This window comes from Malassezia pachydermatis (genome assembly GCF_001278385.1).
Source record: "Malassezia pachydermatis strain CBS 1879 chromosome Unknown scaffold5, whole genome shotgun sequence".
NCBI lineage: Eukaryota > Fungi > Basidiomycota > Malasseziomycetes > Malasseziales > Malasseziaceae > Malassezia > Malassezia pachydermatis.
In genome coordinates this window covers 209,713-231,983 of record NW_017253142.1, presented here as the reverse complement: position 1 = coordinate 231,983, position 22,271 = coordinate 209,713, and the positions used below count along the sequence as shown (strand labels likewise).

The 22,271-nt window shown below is 57.0% G+C and overlaps 11 protein-coding genes across 11 annotated transcripts; 4 read left to right on the top strand and 7 right to left on the bottom strand.

The window, feature by feature from the left end:
* Positions 1-117: 117 nt before the first annotated feature.
* Malapachy_1828 (pseudouridine synthase) lies at positions 118-1,221 on the top strand (the record flags this gene model as incomplete). Its single annotated transcript, XM_018136325.1, has 1 exon — positions 118-1,221. The coding sequence occupies one exon, from the start codon at positions 118-120 to the stop codon at positions 1,219-1,221; it is 1,104 nt and encodes a 367-aa protein (XP_017991498.1).
* A 1-nt stretch (position 1,222) lies between these two features.
* On the bottom strand, positions 1,223-2,060 carry Malapachy_1850 (hypothetical protein; the record flags this gene model as incomplete). Its single annotated transcript, XM_018136346.1, has 2 exons — positions 1,223-1,435; positions 1,470-2,060. The coding sequence occupies 2 exons, from the start codon at positions 2,058-2,060 to the stop codon at positions 1,223-1,225; spliced, it is 804 nt and encodes a 267-aa protein (XP_017991490.1).
* A 115-nt stretch (positions 2,061-2,175) lies between these two features.
* On the top strand, positions 2,176-2,967 carry Malapachy_1840 (thioredoxin-like protein; the record flags this gene model as incomplete). The annotated part of the gene is made up of 4 exons (XM_018136336.1): positions 2,176-2,408; positions 2,436-2,604; positions 2,631-2,841; positions 2,867-2,967. The coding sequence occupies 4 exons, from the start codon at positions 2,176-2,178 to the stop codon at positions 2,965-2,967; spliced, it is 714 nt and encodes a 237-aa protein (XP_017991468.1).
* Positions 2,968-4,106: 1,139 nt separating this feature from the next.
* Malapachy_1848 (hypothetical protein) lies at positions 4,107-5,063 on the bottom strand (the record flags this gene model as incomplete). Its single annotated transcript, XM_018136344.1, has 1 exon — positions 4,107-5,063. The coding sequence occupies one exon, from the start codon at positions 5,061-5,063 to the stop codon at positions 4,107-4,109; it is 957 nt and encodes a 318-aa protein (XP_017991464.1).
* Positions 5,064-5,131: 68 nt separating this feature from the next.
* Positions 5,132-8,496, bottom strand: Malapachy_1824 (ring finger membrane protein; the record flags this gene model as incomplete). The annotated part of the gene is made up of 2 exons (XM_018136322.1): positions 5,132-8,342; positions 8,369-8,496. The coding sequence occupies 2 exons, from the start codon at positions 8,494-8,496 to the stop codon at positions 5,132-5,134; spliced, it is 3,339 nt and encodes a 1,112-aa protein (XP_017991496.1).
* A 148-nt stretch (positions 8,497-8,644) lies between these two features.
* Malapachy_1820 (acetyl- synthetase-like protein) lies at positions 8,645-10,455 on the bottom strand (the record flags this gene model as incomplete). Its single annotated transcript, XM_018136318.1, has 3 exons — positions 8,645-8,688; positions 8,720-10,062; positions 10,091-10,455. 3 exons carry the CDS (start codon positions 10,453-10,455, stop codon positions 8,645-8,647), a joined length of 1,752 nt encoding a protein of 583 aa, XP_017991422.1.
* Positions 10,456-10,559: 104 nt separating this feature from the next.
* Malapachy_1823 (aromatic-l-amino-acid decarboxylase) lies at positions 10,560-12,124 on the bottom strand (the record flags this gene model as incomplete). Its single annotated transcript, XM_018136321.1, has 3 exons — positions 10,560-11,326; positions 11,356-12,070; positions 12,107-12,124. The coding sequence occupies 3 exons, from the start codon at positions 12,122-12,124 to the stop codon at positions 10,560-10,562; spliced, it is 1,500 nt and encodes a 499-aa protein (XP_017991425.1).
* A 195-nt stretch (positions 12,125-12,319) lies between these two features.
* On the top strand, positions 12,320-17,984 carry Malapachy_1854 (nucleoporin; the record flags this gene model as incomplete). Its single annotated transcript, XM_018136350.1, has 2 exons — positions 12,320-12,521; positions 12,544-17,984. The coding sequence occupies 2 exons, from the start codon at positions 12,320-12,322 to the stop codon at positions 17,982-17,984; spliced, it is 5,643 nt and encodes a 1,880-aa protein (XP_017991493.1).
* A 174-nt stretch (positions 17,985-18,158) lies between these two features.
* Positions 18,159-20,243, bottom strand: Malapachy_1843 (putative fungal zinc cluster transcription factor; the record flags this gene model as incomplete). Its single annotated transcript, XM_018136339.1, has 1 exon — positions 18,159-20,243. The coding sequence occupies one exon, from the start codon at positions 20,241-20,243 to the stop codon at positions 18,159-18,161; it is 2,085 nt and encodes a 694-aa protein (XP_017991467.1).
* An 867-nt stretch (positions 20,244-21,110) lies between these two features.
* Positions 21,111-21,503, top strand: Malapachy_1859 (hypothetical protein; the record flags this gene model as incomplete). Its single annotated transcript, XM_018136355.1, has 1 exon — positions 21,111-21,503. The coding sequence occupies one exon, from the start codon at positions 21,111-21,113 to the stop codon at positions 21,501-21,503; it is 393 nt and encodes a 130-aa protein (XP_017991487.1).
* Positions 21,504-21,540: 37 nt separating this feature from the next.
* Malapachy_1853 (delta-aminolevulinic acid dehydratase) lies at positions 21,541-21,765 on the bottom strand (the record flags this gene model as incomplete). Its single annotated transcript, XM_018136349.1, has 1 exon — positions 21,541-21,765. One exon carries the CDS (start codon positions 21,763-21,765, stop codon positions 21,541-21,543), a length of 225 nt encoding a protein of 74 aa, XP_017991491.1.
* Between the last annotated feature and the right edge of the window lie 506 nt (positions 21,766-22,271).

Here is a 22,271-nt window from a genome sequence, read left to right as displayed (position 1 = left end):
CGAACGCAACCTGCCCTCTCGTCCTCCAGCGATCGAGCCAACGCACCCCGCAGCGAGCGAACGTGGATGCCACCCGGCCCCCCTCGCTTGGTCTCGCGTGTTGTTCGTTCTGTCCGTATGCCGAAAGCGACAAGTCGCCAGCCGTCCATTGAGGACCGCCCCTTGCATGGACTGGTCGGCATCATCAAGCCCAGCGGCCCTACGTCGATGGATCTGCTGGATCAGCTCAAACCCTTGCTTGCCTCGTCCTCCCTCTTTTACGCGCCGAACGAAAACATGGACACGAAGTCGCAGCGCCGACTCAAACCATGGGAGCGCGCCATGATCAAAAAGTGTGGGCGCTTGCCGCCGAAGTTGGGGCAGGGTGGGACGTTGGACCCACTTGCGGAAGGTGTCCTGGTCGTCGGCGTGGGCAACGCGACGAAGCACTTGCAAAAGTTTTTGGACTGTACGAAAGAGTACGAGACGACCGGCCTGCTAGGCACCGCGACGACCTCGTACGATAGCAAGGAGCCGATCATGCGTCGCGCGCCTGTCTCGCACGTCACGGAAGAACTTGTGCGTTCGAAGCTTCCCATGTTCACAGGGCCCGTCCAGCAGTTGCCGCCGCTGTTTAGCGCGCTGCGTATGGATGGCAAGCGTTTGTTTGAGTACGCGAGAGAAGGCCTTCCTCTCCCTCGGCCCATTGAGCCTCGTAACGTCACTGTGGAGTCGTTGACGTTGACGGCTTGGTACCCTCCCGATGCGCATACCTACCAGCCCCCCACGACCGAGGTGCCTGAGGAGGAACGGGCTTTGGTTGGCCAAGTTCGTCGCTTAGCTGGTAGCGATGATCGTGGCTTGGATACGATGCGCGCCGAGGACGACGCGTCGTCCTCGACGTCGGTGGATCATACCATTACCACGCCACCGACAGACGAAGCTGACGTGGCACCGCCTGCATTTTCGTTGGCCATGACGGTGTCTTCTGGCACCTATGTGCGCTCTATTGTGCACGATCTCGGCACGGCGTGCGGTAGCGCGGCGCATGTCGTGCGTCTGGTTCGGACGCGTCAAGGCGACTTTGCTCTCGGCACCGATACCACCCCAGGGAACTGCATCCCATGGGCCGTGTTTGAGCGTGGCCTGGCGGAGCTGAAAAGCGCCTCTCTCGATTCACGCGATGCATCGGGCCTGCGTGAATGGGAGCGCATGCTTCTACAATACATTCAGCCTGTGTGAGCTACGAGTCACGACGTAGAGGTACAATAGGGTCCAGTGATTTTTGGATTTGCTGCGTATGCTGGATCGCATACTGCAAGGCGCGGGCTGTCTCGTCCTGCTTCTTTTTCGGGACACCCGCGCCGACGTCAGAGCGCAAGGTCGACACAGCGCGGACGTGAATGGCCGAGCTGGGCGTCAGCTCTGCCGGCCGATTCGTTGCGTCAATCGTCCACTGCGTGTGAGTGAGTACGTCGTTGCATACATACATCCATCTTACGAAACACCAAGAGCTCATGCAAGACGAGCGGGTTCTGCGAGACAAGCACATACCGGAGGCCGTAGCGCATCCATGAGCGTTCGGGGGACCAATTCAGCATGTACGCAAACTCGTCCCAGCCTCGACGGTGAACCGCTTTCGTAGCCAAATCCTCCATGGATATACTGAAGATCTGGACTGGATCGAGAGGGAGTGGCTCCGTGGCCGTTTCTTCCCATGGCACATCCGGCGTAAGATCCTCGACCATGACGACGTTGCGCACAGCCACTGTAGGCGCTGCACCCGGGGGCGCAGGGGGATGTGGCAGCACAAACTGTGTCGTCTTCCCTTGCGTACGCACAGAAATACGGACCTGATCACGGGCGCGGCGTACATTGCTCCATTGCGTGTCCGACATTTCCAACTCGCGCGCTGCTTCGTCGTCACTGCGATGCAGAAGCGTCTCGCGCTCGACAAACCCTTGCGGCGGGACATGCACCATGCGTGCTAGCGCCTCAAACAAAGCACCTACATGCAGCGGCTCAATTTCGCCAATGGCCGACACTTGTGTGTGCTGCAATTGCACATCATTGCTTGCCATGGCCCTCACTGCCCTCTTGACAAGAAGCGCCGCGGGCGATGTGGAGGAAAGTGCCTGGGCGGCGGACAGGCCTCCACGGACGCGCGCGCAAAGACGCGTGTGGGCCTTGTCCATCATGTCCACGCTGCGTGACGCACCGGACTTGGGCACGTACACGTCGCATGGGGGCGGCGGTGATAGCGATGATGAAATCTTTGCCGAGTTGGAGCGCGAGGTAGAGGCGCTCAATGAGGCGGATACCGAGGACGCTGCGCGCGTCACAGGGTCTGCCGCACGAGATGGGGAAGGTGATCTGGCGCAGGCTTTCCAAGAGTATCGAGCGCAGCGCCTCGCGGAACTACAGGCCGAGTAGGTACTATAGCATGCTTACCCTAGAATGGCTGCGCGTATGGGCGCCGATACCAGTGATCCTGACCGTGGAAAATACAAGGAAGTCAAGGACGAGAAAGAGTTGCTGCGCACGAGTATCCGTGAGCCACGGTGCGTCATCCACTTCGCGAAGAAAGAGTTTCGACGCTGCCAAATTCTCGACCGTCACCTCGAGGTACGTCGCTTTCGACTCACACACAGCATCTCGCGCGACAGCATCCTAATACCCTCTTTGTGAAAGTCGACGTGGAGAACACGCCCTTTCTCGTGGACAAACTGCATATTCGCGTGCTTCCATGCATCATGGCATTTGTCAATGGCATTTCCAAGGACAAATTGATCGGCTTTGAATCGTTCGGCAACTCGGATAGCTTCACCACAGCCGCCTTGGAATGGCGTTTGGGCCAAACAGGTATGTATGGACATGCTGACACCAGGCGTGATTGTACCGCAACAGAAAGCCCACCAGCCTATCCTGGGCTTCGGCGTGGCCTCGTCGGCCGCTCAAGATACCTATGACGACGACGAGTGGGACTAGGAGCCAGCCAGCAGCCAGCCTTGTAGACTACGATTTTGTCCGTATGCTCGAGTGGAGGTCGTGCGCTTCCTTCCCATTCACGATGCCGCAGGCCACGTTGGATGTGCCGATCCTGTACCCCTTCGGTAGGTAGGCCGCGCATGTGCTCATGACAGTGGGTGTCTATCGTTTGTTCCATGATCCGAACCTGTGGAAGCCCATGTGGCGCTCCTGCTTTTTCTCGGTGACCAAGGGCACAGCGCTGGCCGCCGCTTGGACGTTCATTACGTTCCCAGTGCAAAGCTTCTTTTCCCGTGTCTTTCTGGGCGGGTTCGGGAGTGCCGTGGGTGCCAAGGCCACATACAATACGCTCTCTCACTTTTGTGGGCGCTTCGGACTGCCCTTCATTTCTTTTGAGACCATGACGATCCTCTTACTCCTGTTGAATCAAGCGCATGCTGTCTTGGAGATGTCGATTGGAACACAACTACGCAGGTTCCGTACAACGGCATACCAGGCTACTGTGGATTCGCGTGGGAAGCCAGCAAGTTTCTGGACGCCGTATACGGAAGAGTTTGCCAAGCCACCTTCGAGGCACGGCGCTTCGGCGTCGCGCCGCTCTGTCAGCGATAAGGCCGTGTCCGTGGTCAAGAACCGCATGATCAAGATGGTCATGCGGAAGACGATCAGCATTGTGTTTGGCGCTGTGCCACGTACGTATGCACTCTACTCACACCGATCTAGTGTTTGGTTTCCTGGTCTACGCTGTTCTTGGCGGGTTTGAGTATGCCTGCTCGCTGCATCGGCCGTACTTTGAGGCCAAGCACATGAACGCACAACAGGTGAGCCTGTGGACCGAGGAGCGCAAGAATGCCTACTTTGTGTTTGGGTGCATGGCGTTGATACTTGAGCGCGTCCCGATTTTTGGCCTTGTCTTCTCCGTGTCCAACCGCATTGGTGCTGCGATGTGGGCACATGATTTGGAGAAGCGGCAGCATCGTTTCCAGTCTGGCGAGATCGACAAGATTGCAGCGGATTCCTCTACCAAGTATATCAGCGACGACCAACCCGGGGGCTATGGCCGAACAGAGCGCTCGGATGTAGCGCTACCAGGCGACATTCATGCGCCGCCGGCTGCCTAGTATGTTCCATGTTTGCCATTACGATTCTGTAGCTACAATACGTTGACGACGACGTGCTTCGCGGCGTGCTTCATGCGCCGCCAGTTCTGCGTCCAGCTGCGCACGGGCGATACGTAGCCATTCCAATGGGTCGTCTGTATGATCCAGCCGATGAATCAGTTCGTCGTGTGAGAGTTCTCTCGCGGGCTGCGTCACCGCTTCTTCAGATGCAGGCAAAGGCACAGCGGGAATGTAGCGGGCCATGGACGATTGTCGTCCGACCGATGGCATGAGCTCATGCATTTTGTCGGTAAACTCCTGGAGTGTCTTTACACCGAGTGTGTACCGAATGATCAGCGCCGCGACCAGGGCACCTGTGCCGACGATCCCTGTGGCCACAGAAAATGCCTTGATGGCCATAGTAGCGCTATCGTCCGCCTCGTCCTCGGCCTCGTCCGGCTTGGCCGCCGTCGTACCACGCAAGGCCGCGGCAGGGCCTGCAGGTACATGGCGCGAGAGGGCGCCTATGCTAGCCGACACGGGTGCGGTATGGGCGCGTGATACAGGCACGGCCTTTACAGGCAATGGCGTCTTTTTCTTCTCGCGGAGCGAGGTGAAGATCATGCTGTTCATTTCACGGAAGAGGGCCAACGCACTTTTAGGCGGCTCGTCATGGGTATCCGCCGCTGTCATCGCATGTGGACTGCCTGGCGTGGATGCTGGGTGGCGCTTCGCCAGCACTGCCATGGGCGAGGCGCGAGGCGCGGTGCCAGTAGACGGCGTCGTGGTAGGTGCCGCGACGTCGTCCCAGGCGATGTGCTGCGCAAACGGCCGTCGTTTGAGGCCATACAACGCTGCACCGACTGCTCCCGTGACAAAGGCCGCGCCGGAGAGCAGCAAAAGCCGCTTCTCTGTAAGGAGCGGCGCGTCCTCCTCCGGCGCCGTGATGGGCGCCGCGGCAGGTGGGTCGGCCGCCGTGCGGGAGGGACCAGGCATGCTTGATCGACGCTCGACGGAGAGAATGTGGAGGATGTTGCTACCTACCATTTGCCATGTCTGTCTATTTACCCCAAGGCCGGCGGTGCGTGCGGCGCACGAACGACCGAGTCTGGCAGCGTCCCAAACTCGCTCGAGGCAGGCGGCGCTTTTTCGTTCGTATAATTGCACAATTCCGTGGACTCAAGGAACAGTTCGTCACGTAGAACATTGGTCCAGTAGTCCAAGTGGTTTAGAATATAGTACCATGCTGCGTACATCACGGCACCACCCAGGATCGTCACGTTGCCGTATCGTACGCACTGCCATTGCGTTGCTGGAGAGACATGGAAGCCTGTGGTCATCGCCAGGTATAGCACGGCCAACAAGTATGGCGCGACCAGAGCGGCGACCAAGCCGCCCAACGTAGGCGCGACGACCACGCGCGTCGCTGGGCCGACAGGGATCCGCCACAACACCCCTGACTGAATTTGGTTGTACACCGTCCAGAGCATAGCAAAGGTGTCAGGCATCCATGTAAGGACCAAAAGAAGCCCTGTATTGAGAACCAACGCCCCCAGAGCCCATGCATACCAAGCGGAGAACGTCGGGATCTCGGCAGTGGGCGAGGGGAGGAGGTACTGGTACAAGACCAGCCCTGTGAGCAACGGGGCCAGGCCCCCCATGGTCACCAGGAAGTAGAGGAAGCGCAGCGTGCCACGCACCCCGTGCGATACATCCTGCTTGTACTGCGCAGGCACACGTCCCCTCGGCCACAATCCTCGGGCGCCATGCACCAGCAAGAGCGCCACGCCAAGAAGCACGTAGCCATGCAAAATGGTGTACATATCATGCAGCGGCGCCCAGTCCAGCGCGTACGCGAGCATGCGTCCCAGTGCCAACGGCCCACCGAGCCCCAGCATTACAACGCCCATCGACATGGCGATGAGGAGCAAGAGCAAGCTTACAATCCGCAGCCGCAAGTGTGACGGAATGTAGACAATAGTATAGGGTGCCTTGGTCTCCATCTTGTCCAGGGCAGCCAGTTGTTTGGTCAGCAACTCTTGGTTCTTTTCGTCGATCGGCGTGCCAGCAGCATCGGTCCGAATCAAAATCGACGTCTGCGTAGGTGGCCGGTCGTTGGCAGGCACACGCGCGAACCCGCCATCCCGCTCGCGACGCAGAGGCTCCACGTTCATGATAAACGACCGAGCCCAGTCGCCCCACGTACGGTACACACATCGCTCCTGCTCGTCCAGTTGGTCGTCGCCCATCAGAAAGGCACTCATTCGCACTTGCTTTGCCGCCCAAATCCACCAACGCCGGAAGAGGCGGCGCGAGTAGTACGTCAACCGAGCTCGCTTGATGGCGACGCGCAGCACAAAATGGACGAGCAGCAACTCCACAGGCACCATCGTACGCGGCGTCAGCGGCGCCCAGTACAGCGGAAGGAGGCCCGGCACGAGGCGTAAAACACGCAGGCCCACGCCGAGGACACACCCGGCCAGCGCACCGTAGATCACCGCCGAGTCAGCCATTTTGTGGAGCTGCTCCAGCGTCCGTCGCTCCAAAATGTCTTTCACGGGATGGAAGTCAGGGTCACTTGAGTCACGCATCCAGCATACGACACCAGGCCGCACCACCGAGCGAATCGCACTCACGAACTGTGCAAAGAAGAACATGTACATCGTTCCTGTCGCCCAGCGGCAGAACGTGAATGTCAATGGCGCAGCCTGCGCTTGGCCGACCAACGCCGCAAACGATGCGCCTTCAAACAGAGGCATAAGGCACCAGTCCATGAGGAAGCCACAGTAAAGCGGGAATACCAGCATATCCATCACAAAGAAGAACACCACCTTAAGCGATGTCGCGTAGTAAAACACCAACGTCGAGGCCCACTGTGTCTGGCCGCCATGCACAATGTGGCCAAACCGCGCTTCAATACTCAGGAACAACACGACGTACAGATGGCCCAGCACCGCACACAACGCACGTTCCGCTAGGTGGTCGCCGCGCGTCAGCGCATCCAACGCTGTGCCTGCACCATACACCCACGAGAGCACCGGGTGCACCTCCCACGGGGACGACAAGGGCCCTACCGGCGCAGCGTCACGTGGCGTAGGCACGACCGTCGTGAGACTGTCCAGGAGCAACTCAAACACCGGGTCTGTCAGCATACGCAGCCCTTTCGCAGGCAGAAGCACAGCGTCGTACACACGCAAGCCAAGGATACGACCTATACCGTATGGCACAGCCACACAAATCGACATGGTCATAATCGCTAGCATCTCAAACACAAACACATTTTGCGCAAACGCCAGCCATGTGCCACGCAAGCCAATCGCATGAAGAATGCTGTCCAGATCTTCGAGGAGATGCTCCGGATTCTCTTCCCACTCCTCGTCGCCTTCCAGTTCCTCGTCTGGGGCATCAGGGTCGTCCGCCGGCAGTTCTGGCCCACGCAAGGGAGCCAATTCTGGTGCGGGAGGAGCTGGCGCTGCAGGCGCCGGCAGTGCTGGTGCCGGAGGCGCAGGCTCGTCCTCCCATGCATCATCCTCATCGTCTTCGCCGGCTCCTTCGCCCTGCACGAGCCACACAGGATCTTGCGGCGTGTCCTGCGCCGGCCTAGGCGGCGGTTGCTCACCGAGCTGCACCGCCGCTCGCGCTACATCCTGTTGCAACATTTCCATGGGGTTGGCCGCGAGCATCTGCTCTGCACGCGCCTGCGCCGCCGCCAGGGCGGCAGCGCGAAGCTGTCGACGTGCCTCGTCAGGCTCATCGTGGACCACGGGCCCCTGCGCGGCTGGCGCCTCGTCCACCAAAGGCGCTACCCCGGCGATGTACTCACGCAAGAAAAAGAGGCCGAGGAACAGCACAAGCAGGGCCAGCAAAAGACCTACACTGCGCAGCCAATCGGTCATCAATGCTTCCACCACACGCTGGGCCAACATAGGGATCCAGGGATGCCATGGCGTGGAGGAGGAGAGTACGACAGTGCGATCCAACGTGGCGACCGGTACGCGGAGAATGGTCTCGGCGAGCCAGTCGCCTGTCTGGATATAGGATCGCCAGATACGTAGCGTGACATGCGGCACCACCAGGAACCAGCACGTAGCTACGACGGCTACACGCGTCAAAAAGGCCAGGCCGAACCATGCACGCCATGCTAGGTACCTCATATACATCCACGCTGGAAGCTGGCCATTGGGCATGGCATGGGTATATCGCTTGTGAAATACAAACGGGTAATTGCATAGTTCGCAGTACTTTTTCTGACTATGCTGGAGCCATTGTACAAGACTGCGTCAGTCGTGTGTGTCACGTACCAATCCTGGTGGCAATACTTTATACTGCCTGTACATTTACACGGATGGTAGAGCGGTGCGCCGGGCTCCTCTTCGATGCGGCATATACGGCAAGTGGGCACTTCATCGAGCCCCCGGTCCACATTCATGCTGCTGCCGCACACGCTTCGCGAGCGAGAAACAAGAACAAGCCGAGAATCGTGGACAACGACGACCGCTACCACCACACCACCACCGCCGCCGCCTCCATCGGCCGAAATGTGGAGGTTGCGTAGGCATGGTATACCCTATCTTGTTCTACAACTTGGCGACGCGCGTGCGCAAATCTTTCTTTTGGATCTCTGGAAACACGTGAGACATATGCATACGTACTGCCTGTGCTGGACTTGGGAAGTTCGTCCAGGATCGTGAACCATTTTGGGACTGCAAAGCCACTCATCTTGACGCGACAGAACGCCGTGACTTCGCTGCTGAGCATCTCTGTCTTCTTTGCGCCTTGGTCTGCAAGAGTTTGGCGTCCTACTGCACTGAGCTTCACGAATGCATGCACGCATTCGCCCCACTTCGGGTCAGGACGCGCGACGACAGCACACTCTTCGATCCATGGATGCGCTGCCAACTCCTCTTCGACCATCAGCGATGAAACGTTCTCGCCGCCCGAGATAATGATATCCTTGCCACGGTCAAGAATCTGTACTTCGCCGCCTGGATGACGCACAGCCAAGTCGCCCGTATGGAAATAGTTGCCATGCGTTGCATTCGAGGTCGCTGTCGGGTCCTTGTAATACTGCTTCATGACAATATTGCCTCGCATCACAATTTCACCTAGCTCTTTGCCGTCCCGCGCCACATCTTGCAAGGGCTGACCAGGTGGCACATCGCGGCGCACGACACGCACTTCGTCCCCGGTGACATAGGCGTGCCCTTGTTTGGCCTGCTCCTTGGCCCGCTCTTCAATCGGCAAAGCCAACCACGCAGGCTCAAAGAAGCGACGGCACGATGGGCCATACGTCTCTGTGAGGCCATACAAATGCATAGGTAGTAGGTTCAGTGACTCCATACGGCGTAGGAGCGTGGCTGTAGGCGCACTCGCAGCCACAGTCACACATACACGCTGAGGAAGACGACATGCTTTCGGATGATTCACCACACCCAGCTGCACAGTAGGCGCGCCAGAATAATGCGTCACACCACCATGCAGTAAAGCATCCCAAATCCTGTCGTAATTGACACTTCGCAGCATATATTGTGTACCCATAGCGGCACTCATCGCCCAAGGGAAGGTCCACCCGCAGCAGTGGAACATAGGCAGGACCCACAAATACACACTCTCGCCTGTCACATTGGACTCGATGACATTGCTCAGAGCCGACAGGTAGCTGCCACGCAAGGTGGTTTCCACACCTTTGGGGTGACCTGTGGTTCCTGACGTGTAGCACAGCGAGCAAGTCGCATCTTCCTCCTGGACTGGCGGCACGGCGAGCCAATCCAAAGGACCACTGCGATTCGAGGCTTGCCAATGCTGGTACCCTTCATCCAAGAATGCTTCGTACGCATCGGATGGGTCCTGACCGCCAGAATCCTTCGACACAACAACCTTGACTGACGATGGAACATCGAGCGGTACAAGGTCTACGTACTGCTCATCGACCATGATTACACTCGGCTGGCAGTGCTGGAGAATCCAGTGAATTTCCTTCTTGGAGTTGCGGTAGCTGCAGGTAAGTAGATTTGTCTACGCACTTGAGTGGCGTCAGAATACCGCCTGCCGCAAGGACAGCGTAATGCGCGTCGGCCATCATAGGCACATTGGGGCAGATCATCGCTACGCGGTCGCCTCGTTTCCACCCTGGGACATGTAGAAGTGCCATGGTAAGGCTCAGTACACGCGCCGCCCATTCCTCGTAGGTAAAGTGGTATCCACGCTCTGGATGCACAATCGCCAGCTTGGTGGGCCGTGTTAAAGCCGCACGCAGCAAGAAAGAGACCGGCGTCAACACTGACTTGTAATGCGGCACATCCGGTGCTGTGGGAATGCGAAGCTCAAACGGACGGCCTGTAGGCGGTGTAGACGAGCGCGGAGGGCGGTACTGGGTATGGCGAGACATGAACAAAAGGCAAGGCTTGGCACGTCAAGGTTTCTGTGGAGGTCATTTGCTCTATGGGGTAACTGCGCCAAGCGCCGCCTATTGTGGGGATACGAGGTATCTATCTAGCACGTGGCCGATGCATGGGCCAACGTCGCGTCGGCGCACGACGTGAGCAGCGCGATGGCGCGCTGTGCGTGCACATCGGTCGTGGCAGGTGCACCGACAACTAAGCGGAAACAGAATCCAATGGTAGGCAGTGTTGTAGGTGTGAGAAGGATCTCGGCAGAATGATGCGAGAGCACTTCATCGAAAGCATGATTCAACGCATCCAATTCCGCGGTGGTGGCCTCGGGCTTGGTCAAGCGGAAAAGGACTAAACCCCACCGTGGCGGAGCCAGCATCTCAAGGCGGGCATGCGATGCGAGGCCCTCATGGATCTGCTTTGCGAGTCGCATGCATTTGCGCAAATGCGCCTGGAAACCTTCGATGCCGTAACTGCGAAGCACCATCCACACCTTGAGCGCACGGAATCGGCGTCCCAACGTGATTTGCATATTGCGCAGGTCCCATACGGAATCGTGGCCTGTGTTCTTGGACTTGAGGTACTCTGGCGTAAGGGAGAGCGCTTCTGTCAAATTCGTGCGATCGCGTACAAACGTCGGCGACGATTCAAACTGAACCAAGCCCCATTTGTGTAGGTTGGTCGATAGGGAATCAAAGTTTTTGTTGACCGCTTCCAGGTTCACATCACGGTACTCTGGCAAACTCCACACGACGCCAGCATACGCAGCATCTAGATGCAGCCACAATTGCGGGTAGGCTGTCCGAACGTCTACCAATTCCGGCATGTAGTCAATAGCACACGTGTTGGTCGTGCCGTACGATGCCACTAGTCGTGTGAGTATAGCGAATACATACCAAGGTAAAACGGATAACGTCCATTTCGTAGATCCTCTTCAAGCGCAGCACGAAGTGTCTCACCACGCAGTCCAAAGTGGTCTTCGCGGTACACGGGCAACGAACGGCATTGCAGCCCCAGAATCTTGGCCGCTTTGTGACCAGACGAATGAGTCTGTGTCGTACAATACAACACCATCTTCGGAAGGAGATCAGCGCGGACATCGGCATCGGATCGCCCGGTCTCAAGCACACGATGCCGCACAGCGCGCTCACGAGCCGCAATGGCCATAATGAGAGTTGACTCACTGGCAGAGCCAAGGATTACACCACCGCCACTCGTAGACTTTTCATCGCGTGTATGGAAAGCTTCAGAGAGTCCTAGCATCGAAGCAATCCAGTTGAGCGCAATGAACTCGAGTTCGGTGACGGCCGGCGAGGCGTTCCAATTGAACGCAGGGTTGGTGGTCATAGCAGCAAACATATCCGCAAGGATGCCTTCGTAGGTTACGTTCGAGGGGAAATATCCAAAAAACATAGGATGCTGCCATTGCGTGATACCTGGCAAGATGTGCTCATGGTAGTCGCGCATGATCACATCCCAAGTCTCACCTTGTTGAGGTGCAGAGTTCGCGAGATGGGGGGCAAGGTAGCCCCGTTCAACTTGCGCCGTCACAGGACGATGATCCAAAGTAGCATAAAAATCACAGATTTGGTCTACAGCTGCATGAGCCGCCTTTCGAAATCAACGAGGTCAGTGGGCGTCATCCACATACTGCTCCGCGTCCATGGTATCTGGGCAGCGAGCGAGTCAGGCGTATGCAGGCGCCAGGACGCCTCCACCGTATCCTTCCTTCCCAGCCTTGACACTTGGGCACTCGGCCGATCTACTTCCACGTGACAAACGCGGCGGCTGGCCGCTCGTGTAGGCCATCACCAGGTCGGCTCGCGACGCACTACGTACGCACGCTCAAAGCACCTACAGATGGCGTCGGCGGCCGGCAACATAGACGTGTTTCAGCCGTCACGCTTTGAGTCACTGTATGGAATTATACATGCAGTGGCTACTACACCTGATGCTGCTACGCCAAACTGGTATTTGGACGTAGAGCGTCAGCGTGATGCTTTGGCAACCTTGGGCCGAATTCGGCCCAAGAATGATGCTGAGCGACGTGACATGAACAAAGGTATGTGAATTTACGCTGATAGTAGGTGTCATTGTGCTCGATGGAAAATCGCAGTCTGTGAATGCCGACTTTGTTGCACAGACGTTGCTGCTTTCTGATGAGTTGCACGTCTCGGAGATCTATGCAGCCTCGCTGCTCCAAGAAGGCATCATAGCAAGTGCACGCTGGGGCCGCACACCCACAGAAGTTGCATGTCTGCTCTTCTATCGCGAGCGTCTGGCGCTGCTAGCTTCACTTAAAGAGCTTGTGCGTGGCACGTATACACAAACTGTGGGCGGCGATCTTCGTACTGGCATTCGCCTAGGCCGCATGCTGGACGAACTCCTGCAAGGCGATGTGCTAGTGCGCGAGATGCTACACGAAATGGAGCAGTTAGCTTCGGAGCGTGAGCGTGTCAAAGCATCCATGCAACGTCCTAGTGGCCAAACACGGCTCGGCGATGATATCCAGATGGAGCGTCATACGTGGATTACACAGGCAGAGCAAGAGCTGTGCCATACTGTCTATCTTCTTGCTCTCGCACGCCGCATCTCACCAGCAGCCATGAGCCACCTCCTGGCTCATTTATCGAAGATGTCTCTCCCACCGCCCTCCGCCTCGTTGCCGGCATGGCCCTTGTACCTTCTCACTAGCGCTATGACTGTGTTAGACCCTACGCCCGATGAGGCAGGGGCTTGGCTTGCGCAGCAATCTGCCGGCGCCACTGTGTATACCAGCGAGGTACTTCGCACCGATGTGGCGTTCATGAAAAGCGTAGCGCAGTCATTAACTTCCGGTACGTGGACGACGCCTGGCTTGCAGCATATTCTCCAAGTCCAGTGGGCATTGTTTGGCACCGATGCTCTTTCCGCCCAAGCTGCTCTGGCTCCGTCGCTGAATACATCGATGGAGGCTTTGCAAACTCTCGCTCACCAAGCCCTTACAGCAGAGGGTGAGGCGTCTGCTCTCGTCTTTACGATCTTAGCGTGGCTTGGTTTCCGTCGTAGCCCAGAGGAGGAACTTGAGGAGCCTGCGCCCTTGATTGATCCAGAGTTCCAAGAGTACGTCTTGCAGCAGGCCGAGCATTGGCTCTTGGGCCTTACCAATATCTTTTTGCCATTGCTCCGCAAGATGCAGCGCAGTGAAGAAGAGGCTGCTTTTGCGTCTACACGTACAGCGCGTGCCGGATCTGCTGTGCCAGCGCGACGCTATGATATCGAGGCGCTCTTTGATGCGATTGCGTTGCTCTGCCGCCACCGTCCGGAATCGGGCCTCCCATTTTGGCTCGGCGCAGACCGTCGTATTTCCCGTTTCTTGCTGTGGGCGATCGATACACGCGAAACGGGTCAGCAGCGAGCCCTCTTTGCAATGCTGGCAGCACTCTCGGAGGGCGAGCAGTGTGCGGCGTATACCCATGCCTTGTTAGAGCATGACAGCAGTACTGGGAATGACCGCAGCTTGGTGGCATGGTCGCGTTTGTTTGAATGGCTAGCCCACTATATTGAAGCCTTCCAGCGCCATACCTCCGCTGTCATGCCGCCCGAAGAAATGGTGCTCCTACGTGGCTTTTTGCATGTCCTGGCCAGCGTGGTACGCCATAGTGTGACGACACGCGACGCTCTTTTCATGCATAAAGAGTACGCGCCATTGGACCGCCTCTTTGGCCTTTACGCCTGTGCGGTGCCCATGGATCTGAAAGCAGCCCTGCTGGAAGCCTTGACAGCGTTTGCGGCTCACCGCGATGGCGCTACCTCAGCCCGTGTCTTGCAGTCGCTGTGGGACCGGCTTGAGCAGACAGGGGCCATCCGCCGCGTGCGTGGTGAAATGCCACGGGCTGTCTACGAATTGGAGCAGGTGGAAGCTGTGCATGGCCGGTACCCAGGGACCTACCAACTGATCACGTTCTTGCAGGCCGTTCTGCCGTATGCGACGCCGGCTGCCCAGGCCGAAGCGCTTGTGGCGCATATGCATGGCCAGGGCGCGCTCCCTGCGTCCCATCCTTTCACGACCAGTGGCGCGGCTCCCTATTTGGCGTTTGTGCTGGACGATGTGTTTCTGCCTGCTGCCAAGCGCACATATGCACGCGCGACAGAGCGATGGTCCTTATCGGCCGCATGCATTGAGTTAATGGATGCGTGCCTGGCCTCGTTTGCGCTTGCGCCCAAGGATGCGAAGGAGTCCTTGGCCAAACACCCAGGCTTTGATGTGGTGCGTCGGCTGCTCAGCGGCAAGTCGTTGCTGCAAGAGCTGTTCTTCTTCTTGCATCCCGATCCTTCCTTGGCTGGGTATGAAGTGATCGAGCAGAATCGTGCTCAGACGCCCGACTTTGCGCGTGCCGTGAAGGGTGTGATGCGTATTCTGCTACGCATTTTGGAAATCCAGCCACATGTACTGCAAACGCTTCTTCCTGCGTGGAGCGATGCATTGGTAGGAGAGCGCTCTGCGTTTGTGCCGCTGGACCTGCACCTACTGCAATCGCCGACCACTGTTGTGCAAGTGGCCTTGTACTTGCAGAGCACGGATCCTGACTTGGCTTGGCTCGCTGTGCAGCTGCTGAATGCCTTGGCTCGCACCGCCACGTTCCAAGCCACGGATGCGTTTGGCCCACTGCGTGCACGCACCTCTATGAATCGCTTGGTTGGTATTTTGGAAATGACCGAGGAGGCGGCCCGCGTCACGAACGGCGCGCTTGCCTGGCTCGAGGCCGAGCCCGACGATGATATGGACGTGCCTGTGTCCCGTGATCCTCTTAGTACACGTGCTACGTCAGCGCGTGTCCAAGCTGCGCTTCTTGACCTACTCGCCACGCTGACACAGCCGCATGTGCCAGCCCCCAATCTGGCGCACTTGCTGCTGGGCTTTGATATGCAAGCCCCTGCGCAAGATCGCCTGGTGGATGGCACACGTGATGCTATGCTGCAGGCGATTCGGACGCGCGTCGACCCGCCTGGTCGCTGGCCCGCGGTGCTGGCAGAGCGATGCTATGCGGTACTTCATCACCTGTGTGTGCATGCGTATACCAGCGCAGCTACCTTGCGTTTCTTGCGCACGCATGACTTTGTTACGCATATGCTTGAGCGAGTGGCACTACGTCCTGTGGCTGCGGAGGACGACCATGTCCTCCCACCAGCCAAGGCATGGACCTCTATGTCGCTGAGCCGTCGAGGTACGTTGGTCTGGGCGTCTGGCGATTCCATGTCGGTATCGGCGGAAGCGACCCTCGCGTGGATGCAGTCGCTGGCACACATTCTCTCTCTCACTGCACTGGAACTGCATACCCTAGCAGCCCATGGCCAACTGGCACGGGCAACACCGCTATTGACGCTGCTTCTAGGCGAGCCTGCCATGCAAGGCCGAGGGGCTCCGGCTGGTCGATGGCTGCCATGCCTCCATGCTACGCATGTGACGTGGGATGACCCGACATCGGCCCATCCGCCACCGCATGTGGCGCGTCTCGCGGCGGCGCAGGTGGAGGATGCAGCGACGGGGCCTCGTATTTACGATATTGGCGCTGTCGCTGCCCTCTTGCTGGAAGAACGTCGGCAGGTTAGTGGCCCTGTACCTCCTTCATGGCTGGAGCAGGCGCAGCACACGTTGCTTTGGGCCGCCTCTCAAAACACCCGCCGGGCTATTTCCCAAGCCCGTCGTGCAGCTCTTCAGGCATGGCGCCAAGTCCTGGATGTGCTGATGAGTGAATGCATGAGCGCGCTGCGAGCGGATGTACGTGTACCGCTTCTGCTGGATGTTGTTACGGCTCTCCTTCCCCGCCTGGATGACGATCAGGATGATATGGCTGTCCCAGATATGGCCGCAAGTGCGATTTTGCATGCGCTGCATGCGGTTCGTCGCGAAGCCGAAGCCCCCAGTGATCGCCTGATTCCCCTCCTGCGTGCTCTTCTCGATGTGATCTGCCCAGGCTCAAGTGCACAAGCGCGTAGCGACTTGTACTTGAGCGTGGTATGCACGACGCAGCTAGCGGCGAAGAACAGCACTGCGGCGCGTGCGACGCGGGTGCGCACGCTCCTGGCCACGCACGCGGAGCGCTTGATTGATACTGCAGCACGTGATGCGCTGGATGGCTCGGACGTGACACAGACGGTAGCACTTACCCTGCTCATGCACTTGGCCTCGCTGGATGAGGCGGCGCCTCGCTTGCATGTGGGCCAGGTCCTGGCGCAGCGTGGGTATCTGCCGAGCCTAGCGATTCGCTTGCAGGAACTGGATGCGCCCTTGCAGGCGACTCTGGCGCCGGATCCACCGTCGCTGAATGCACAATATGTGTATGAGGCATTGATGGCGCTGCTGGGTCGTTTGGCGCATATTGATGCGACGCACATTATCGATGCGCGTATCTTGGATGTGCTGGCCCGTGTGGATTTCCCCTCCATGCGGCCTGAACACACGTGGGACGAAGCCGAGGGGTTCCTGCCGCCCGTCGCGGAGCGGTACGCGAGTCTTCTTGCGCCCCTCTTGCAACTGCTGGTGAGTGTGGTGACGCAAGCGCCCCAAGCCAAGGCCTCAGTCCAAGCTTTGTTGCTAGCCCATCAGGATGCTTGGCTGGCGGCCTTGCATAGCCCTGTGCAGTCCTCGCCCAGTGTCGCCGACGTGGAGCAGGCGGCGTTGCTCGTGCACATCCTTGCACATGTCCAAGTCCCCGCGCCGTTCCATACGGCGGTGCTGGCGTTGGCCGCCATGTACCTGACGCCCGACGCAGCACAGGTACTTGTGCCGCAAACGCCCAGCGAGCGTGACGATGTCTCGATTCTTGCGCCGACACTCCATGGATTGGTACAAGTGGCTGGAGAAGCGCGACGTACACTGTTTGCGGATACAGCCCATGCAGCTGTGCTTCGATTGGTGCGTGCGTTGGTTCAGTACTTGGAGCAAGCGAGCACTGCGACACACGAAACACGTGCCATGCTCGTCCCTTCGCTGCACGTAGCGCGGATCTCCGAGCAGGCCACCGCGTCGCGCATGGTCGCTGCGCCCTCGCTTGGTACCGCTATTGCTGCGCTCAAAGAGCAGCTGTCGTCCATGTCGTCGACGCTGCAAAGCCTAGACCGAGTCGATGGAGTGCGACGTGATCCCTCCTCCGTGCATGCTGATGAATGGGCGGACATTGCTGCGGAGCAAGGCTGCGTTTCCACCTCGCCTCTCGAGTGCCGTATGGTAGGCGAGCAGGCTGTGGAGCGTATGGCGACGCAGCTCCATGCTATGGCCGACGCGCAGCTAGATGTGGTCGAGCGTTTGCTGGTCTTGCTAGTACGCCACTTGGATCTGTTTACGCGCCTGGGTCCCACGCGGACATCGCTGGATAGCCAAGCGCTACAGGCCGAGGTGCATACGGTCCTTGCGCCGATTCTTGACGAGCGCGCTGCGTACATGACGGTACCTACGCACTTGCTGCCCGATGCGGCAGAGCATGCCACTTTCCTGCATATGAGTGCGCGACGCGTATCGGAACTGCTCCTGGGGGCGACGTGAGCCGTGACGCCCTCGATAGCGACCGTGAAGTAAACATAGCCGGTACAAATACGCCATATATAACACTACAAATAGGTGCTACCAGTTTCAACAAAAAGCGGCCAATGGACGGGCATGTGTAAAGCCCTTTGTCAACCTCGGTGGTATCATCAAGCCCTACCCTCATGGATCGTTTTATTCATTCGCTTGCAGGATCTCCACCACACGCCGAATTTCCTGCGCCATGCCTGCATGCGAGAACCCTAGTTGCCCCAGCGCTTCGATGCACCAACTCACTTCCGCCTGCTTGGCTTGGCGCGTAAATGGCTCTAACGCTGTGCTCAGAGGTACAGACAAAAGCAAGTCCACATCTGATGGGGAGGCCGCCGGAGGTATATGAGGCGACAGCGACGGCGACCCTTCCGAATCTTCAGCATCAGGGTTGAGCAGCTCAGTGAGTAGCGACGTAGGCTTCGCCATAGCGAGCGTGTCAGGCTCGAAGCTTGTGCCCACATCATCGACCAGTGGATCCGAGTGAGAAAGCAACTGCGCAACGCGGAACAGGAGCCGAGCCACATTGGAGCCACGCAGCAGTGTGTACGTAGGAAGGAGGTTGCGGCTATAATGAGCCATTACACGCCCCAAACACAACGTCCTTTCCATGCTCACTTGCACAAGGCTCCGAATTTGGCCTAGCAGCTCCATTGATTCGTCCTCCGACACAATATGGGCTTGTAGCACTGCATTCCGCGCCGATGCCATCCACTCACTCAACCGACGAGACACTGCACGATAAATCATAAACGACAAACAAAAAACCATCCACGTCCACTTTAATGGGTTCAACGGGAGGGCCGAATTCAAAAGGGGCCGAGCTTTGGCTACTAATACATGCAGAGACGCTTCAATCGAGTACAAGCTGTCCCATACATACTGGCAGGCAGCCCGTAACTTACTGACATACTCCAATGTTGGCACCTTTGTATCTTCCAACGTTGGCTGCAAAATTTTATTGTACACTTCATGTGCGACAACGCCCACTTGCTGAGTCAAAAGAAATATGAGACCAAGAGACTGCGGCGGGTCCAGCGTGTCAGTAAGCTGCATGAGATCCGTTACAGGTGCAGGTTCCATCTCGCCACCAGGGCCTGTACGGTAACCAACAATAAACCAGCTTGAGGGGAGAATCGGTTTCTTTTGATACATTACATTAAACACAGCATCGCGCACCCATCCAGCTTGCAAAGCACGCATAGCAGAGAGGCGTGCAAACAAGTCCGCCAAAGACGACTCACGCATTAACAAACTCAAATCAAATTCACCTCGCTTGTACAAATGAGACAAATGCGTCATGGCTACACGTTGCACCGACGAAGCCATCGTGGCTCGCGTGTAGTCAAGAATAGATGCCAGCATAATCATGGCATAAACGCCTTGCGTCGTACACTTGTTCACCAAATTGTACTTGTGGAACAGCGCAAGAACGCGGTTAATAAGATAGTTGCAGGCCGCTTCTCGCGTATTTCCAAACTCCAAAATTTCTTGTTGCGAGAGAGAACGGATAGAGGGCGGAAGCTCTTCCATGAGATGAAATTCTTCTCGTAAGGGCAGCAACTGCACATCTGGTAAAGCACGAGCGGCCTGTGGATTCTTGAGAAGATCACGCTCACGCTTCCATTGGATATAACGATCTGTACAAACAATACGCTTCACACGGCATCGTGAACATGCTTTGACGCCAGGAGGTTGCTCCATCAAATCACAACGTACGCGGCGTAAGCGGCATGTATCACATGCTACACCTTGCCGGCGCTTCTGTCGCTTTTGTGGTGGTGGGGGATCGGAGACACTTGTTGGCGTGCCAACAAGCGCAGCACGCCGGAAACCAAGTTCATGGTCAGAATCGGCTACTTCTACCAGAGAACGATTCCCCATGTTCGCGAATATCTCCACGTCCAGCGACTCGAAAGGAAGAAAAATATGGTGCGCACCCCAAGCACAGATCGTTGTCAATAATACCTCGACAGTCTCAGGTGACCATTCATCCTTGATGGAAGTATCATTTCGTACGAGGTACGTCTGACGCTCTGTAAAGTACGAGCGTGTAGCTTCATCTCCTTCCTGGCCGTTCAAGTACCGTGCCATAAGCACAGGGTCACCAAAAGATCGATTAAAGGCCTGTGCAAACCGTTCATATTCCACCACAGGTGCTGTTGTGAAGGGGTATGAGAAGTAGCAGTGGATCAGTCGGAGGTAAATACGGGGCCATGTCAAATCCATACTGGACAGATGACCATTAGCTGCCGCTTGAGGATCTGACTCTTCTTCAGCATAAATAGCAGAACCATGCAATTGCCTCCCAAGTTCAATGCGCCGTCCCGTTCTTGTAGGACGAGGATAGAACCGATTTTGCGAGATACTCACTTGTAAACACTTAATATTCCTTTGTTGACACCTGGTGCAACTCACAGGTTCATTCTGACCGGCCATACGCATAAGATCCTCGCGATGAGAGTAGTCACACCGCAGATGTTGCCTACGACACTCCCCGCATGTTTTGTTCATTTTTCTTGGCGGGGGTGACATGCTCCTTTTCATGGACAAATCCTGTCCCTGATTCGGAAGAATTGTATCTGGGGATGGGACTACTGGCAAAGACCCCATAGGAGAAGGCAGGATTGGTATATGCCAGTCATTGTTACTCCAAGAGGGATCATAGGCACCGGGCCCGGGTGTCATCAAGGTCTCTAAAGGTTGTGGCGTCTTCCAGGGAATATTCGTCATTTCATCGGCATGCAATGACCTGATGTCCAAAAAAAGCCTGTTCCTAAACGATTTAACGACGCGAGATGCAGTAAATCCTCACTAAACCAATAACTCTTGCGGCATGAACACCGGTCCAGGCAAAATTCGCAATATAGCCGAACATGCACCAAATCAATCTCCACCCACATCGTCTCTCCCTCCATGCGACCACGTGGATCCCAGCCGGGCTTGTCACGCGCGTCGCGATGGTCGACACAAATTTTTGTGGGCCCGCCAGATCCTATCTCGAACTTGAGGCCAGTGATTTATGATGCTACTCCTACAGGGTCTTCGACGAAGACTGTATCGGCAACGCACCCATATTCTCTGTCGGAGTTTTCCATGCCTCATAAATCGGCTGCGCTGCGTCAAAATAATGCCCTGAGTCGTTATGCGGAAAAATTAATGACACGTCTAGAGGCTGCCCAATTGCATGCTCGACTCCAGAGTATGTGGTTGGATCAATATAATCAACGCTTCTGGACCGACAATAATGTGCGGTTCAGTCGTGCATTGCAAGAGTACGAGTCGACCATCTCACCCAATACCCCGGCATCGTTAGAGCAGGTGTCTCCCTTTTATCGTGAATGGCTGGCGACCAATGCCGAGCGTTTGCGGCATTACAATCGTACTCTGTGGGTAGCGACCTACAAAGTGATTGGGGCGCAGGTATGGTACCGATGTGTCCTGGGATATACCAGAGTCGTAGCTTGGTTGGCGGGTATGCGTGAATGAAAGCGGGTCACGGGTCATTTATAGCTACATAACTGACTTAATCAAAGGCAGCTTCATCGCCGCCATCTGCATCTATGTCATCATCGTCTTCGCCGTTGTCAAAGTAGTTTTGTGCATAGTCATCGTCGACTTCATCCTCGTAATCGCCTAGATCTTCCTCTTCCGACTCGGGCGCAGCCTCGTCTTCGCCTTCAGCTGCACGCTTTTCTTCCAAATGCAGGTTGTCCCAGTCGATAGTAGCTATGCGTGAAGTGGTACTCATGTTAGCAAGACGCGCTTTCCGCTTTGACTCATTACAGGAAAAGCTTTGCCATAGTTGAGGGGGGAATACGCATGGCTGCAGGGGGACTTCTTGAAGGAATGATGCAGCAGATGAAGCACTTCTCCGCTCGGGATGGTATCTGTAGGTATATCGGATCACTTCCTCTTCTGCTACTCTTTTCTTTGGTAGCCGGGTCCAGTACGGCGAGTCATGCTGTTGTCGAAGGAAATCCAACTGCAGAGACGCCGTTCGTAGTTCGTCATTCGTAGGTGGTGTGAAGATAGGCCCATCCACGGGGGCAGGAAATGTGGATGTCTCCTCTATAAGTGCACTCTCAGAATACGGGAATCCAGGCCCCTTAAACATGCCCATACCAGCACGGCCGCCACGACGTGGTCCGCCGGTGGCCATACCGGAGGATTGATAGGCAGGATGGCCTCGCTGGGCATTGCCTTGCAAATTTTCACCACGTGAACCTCCACTATGGCAAGCCCTCCAGCGTCGAA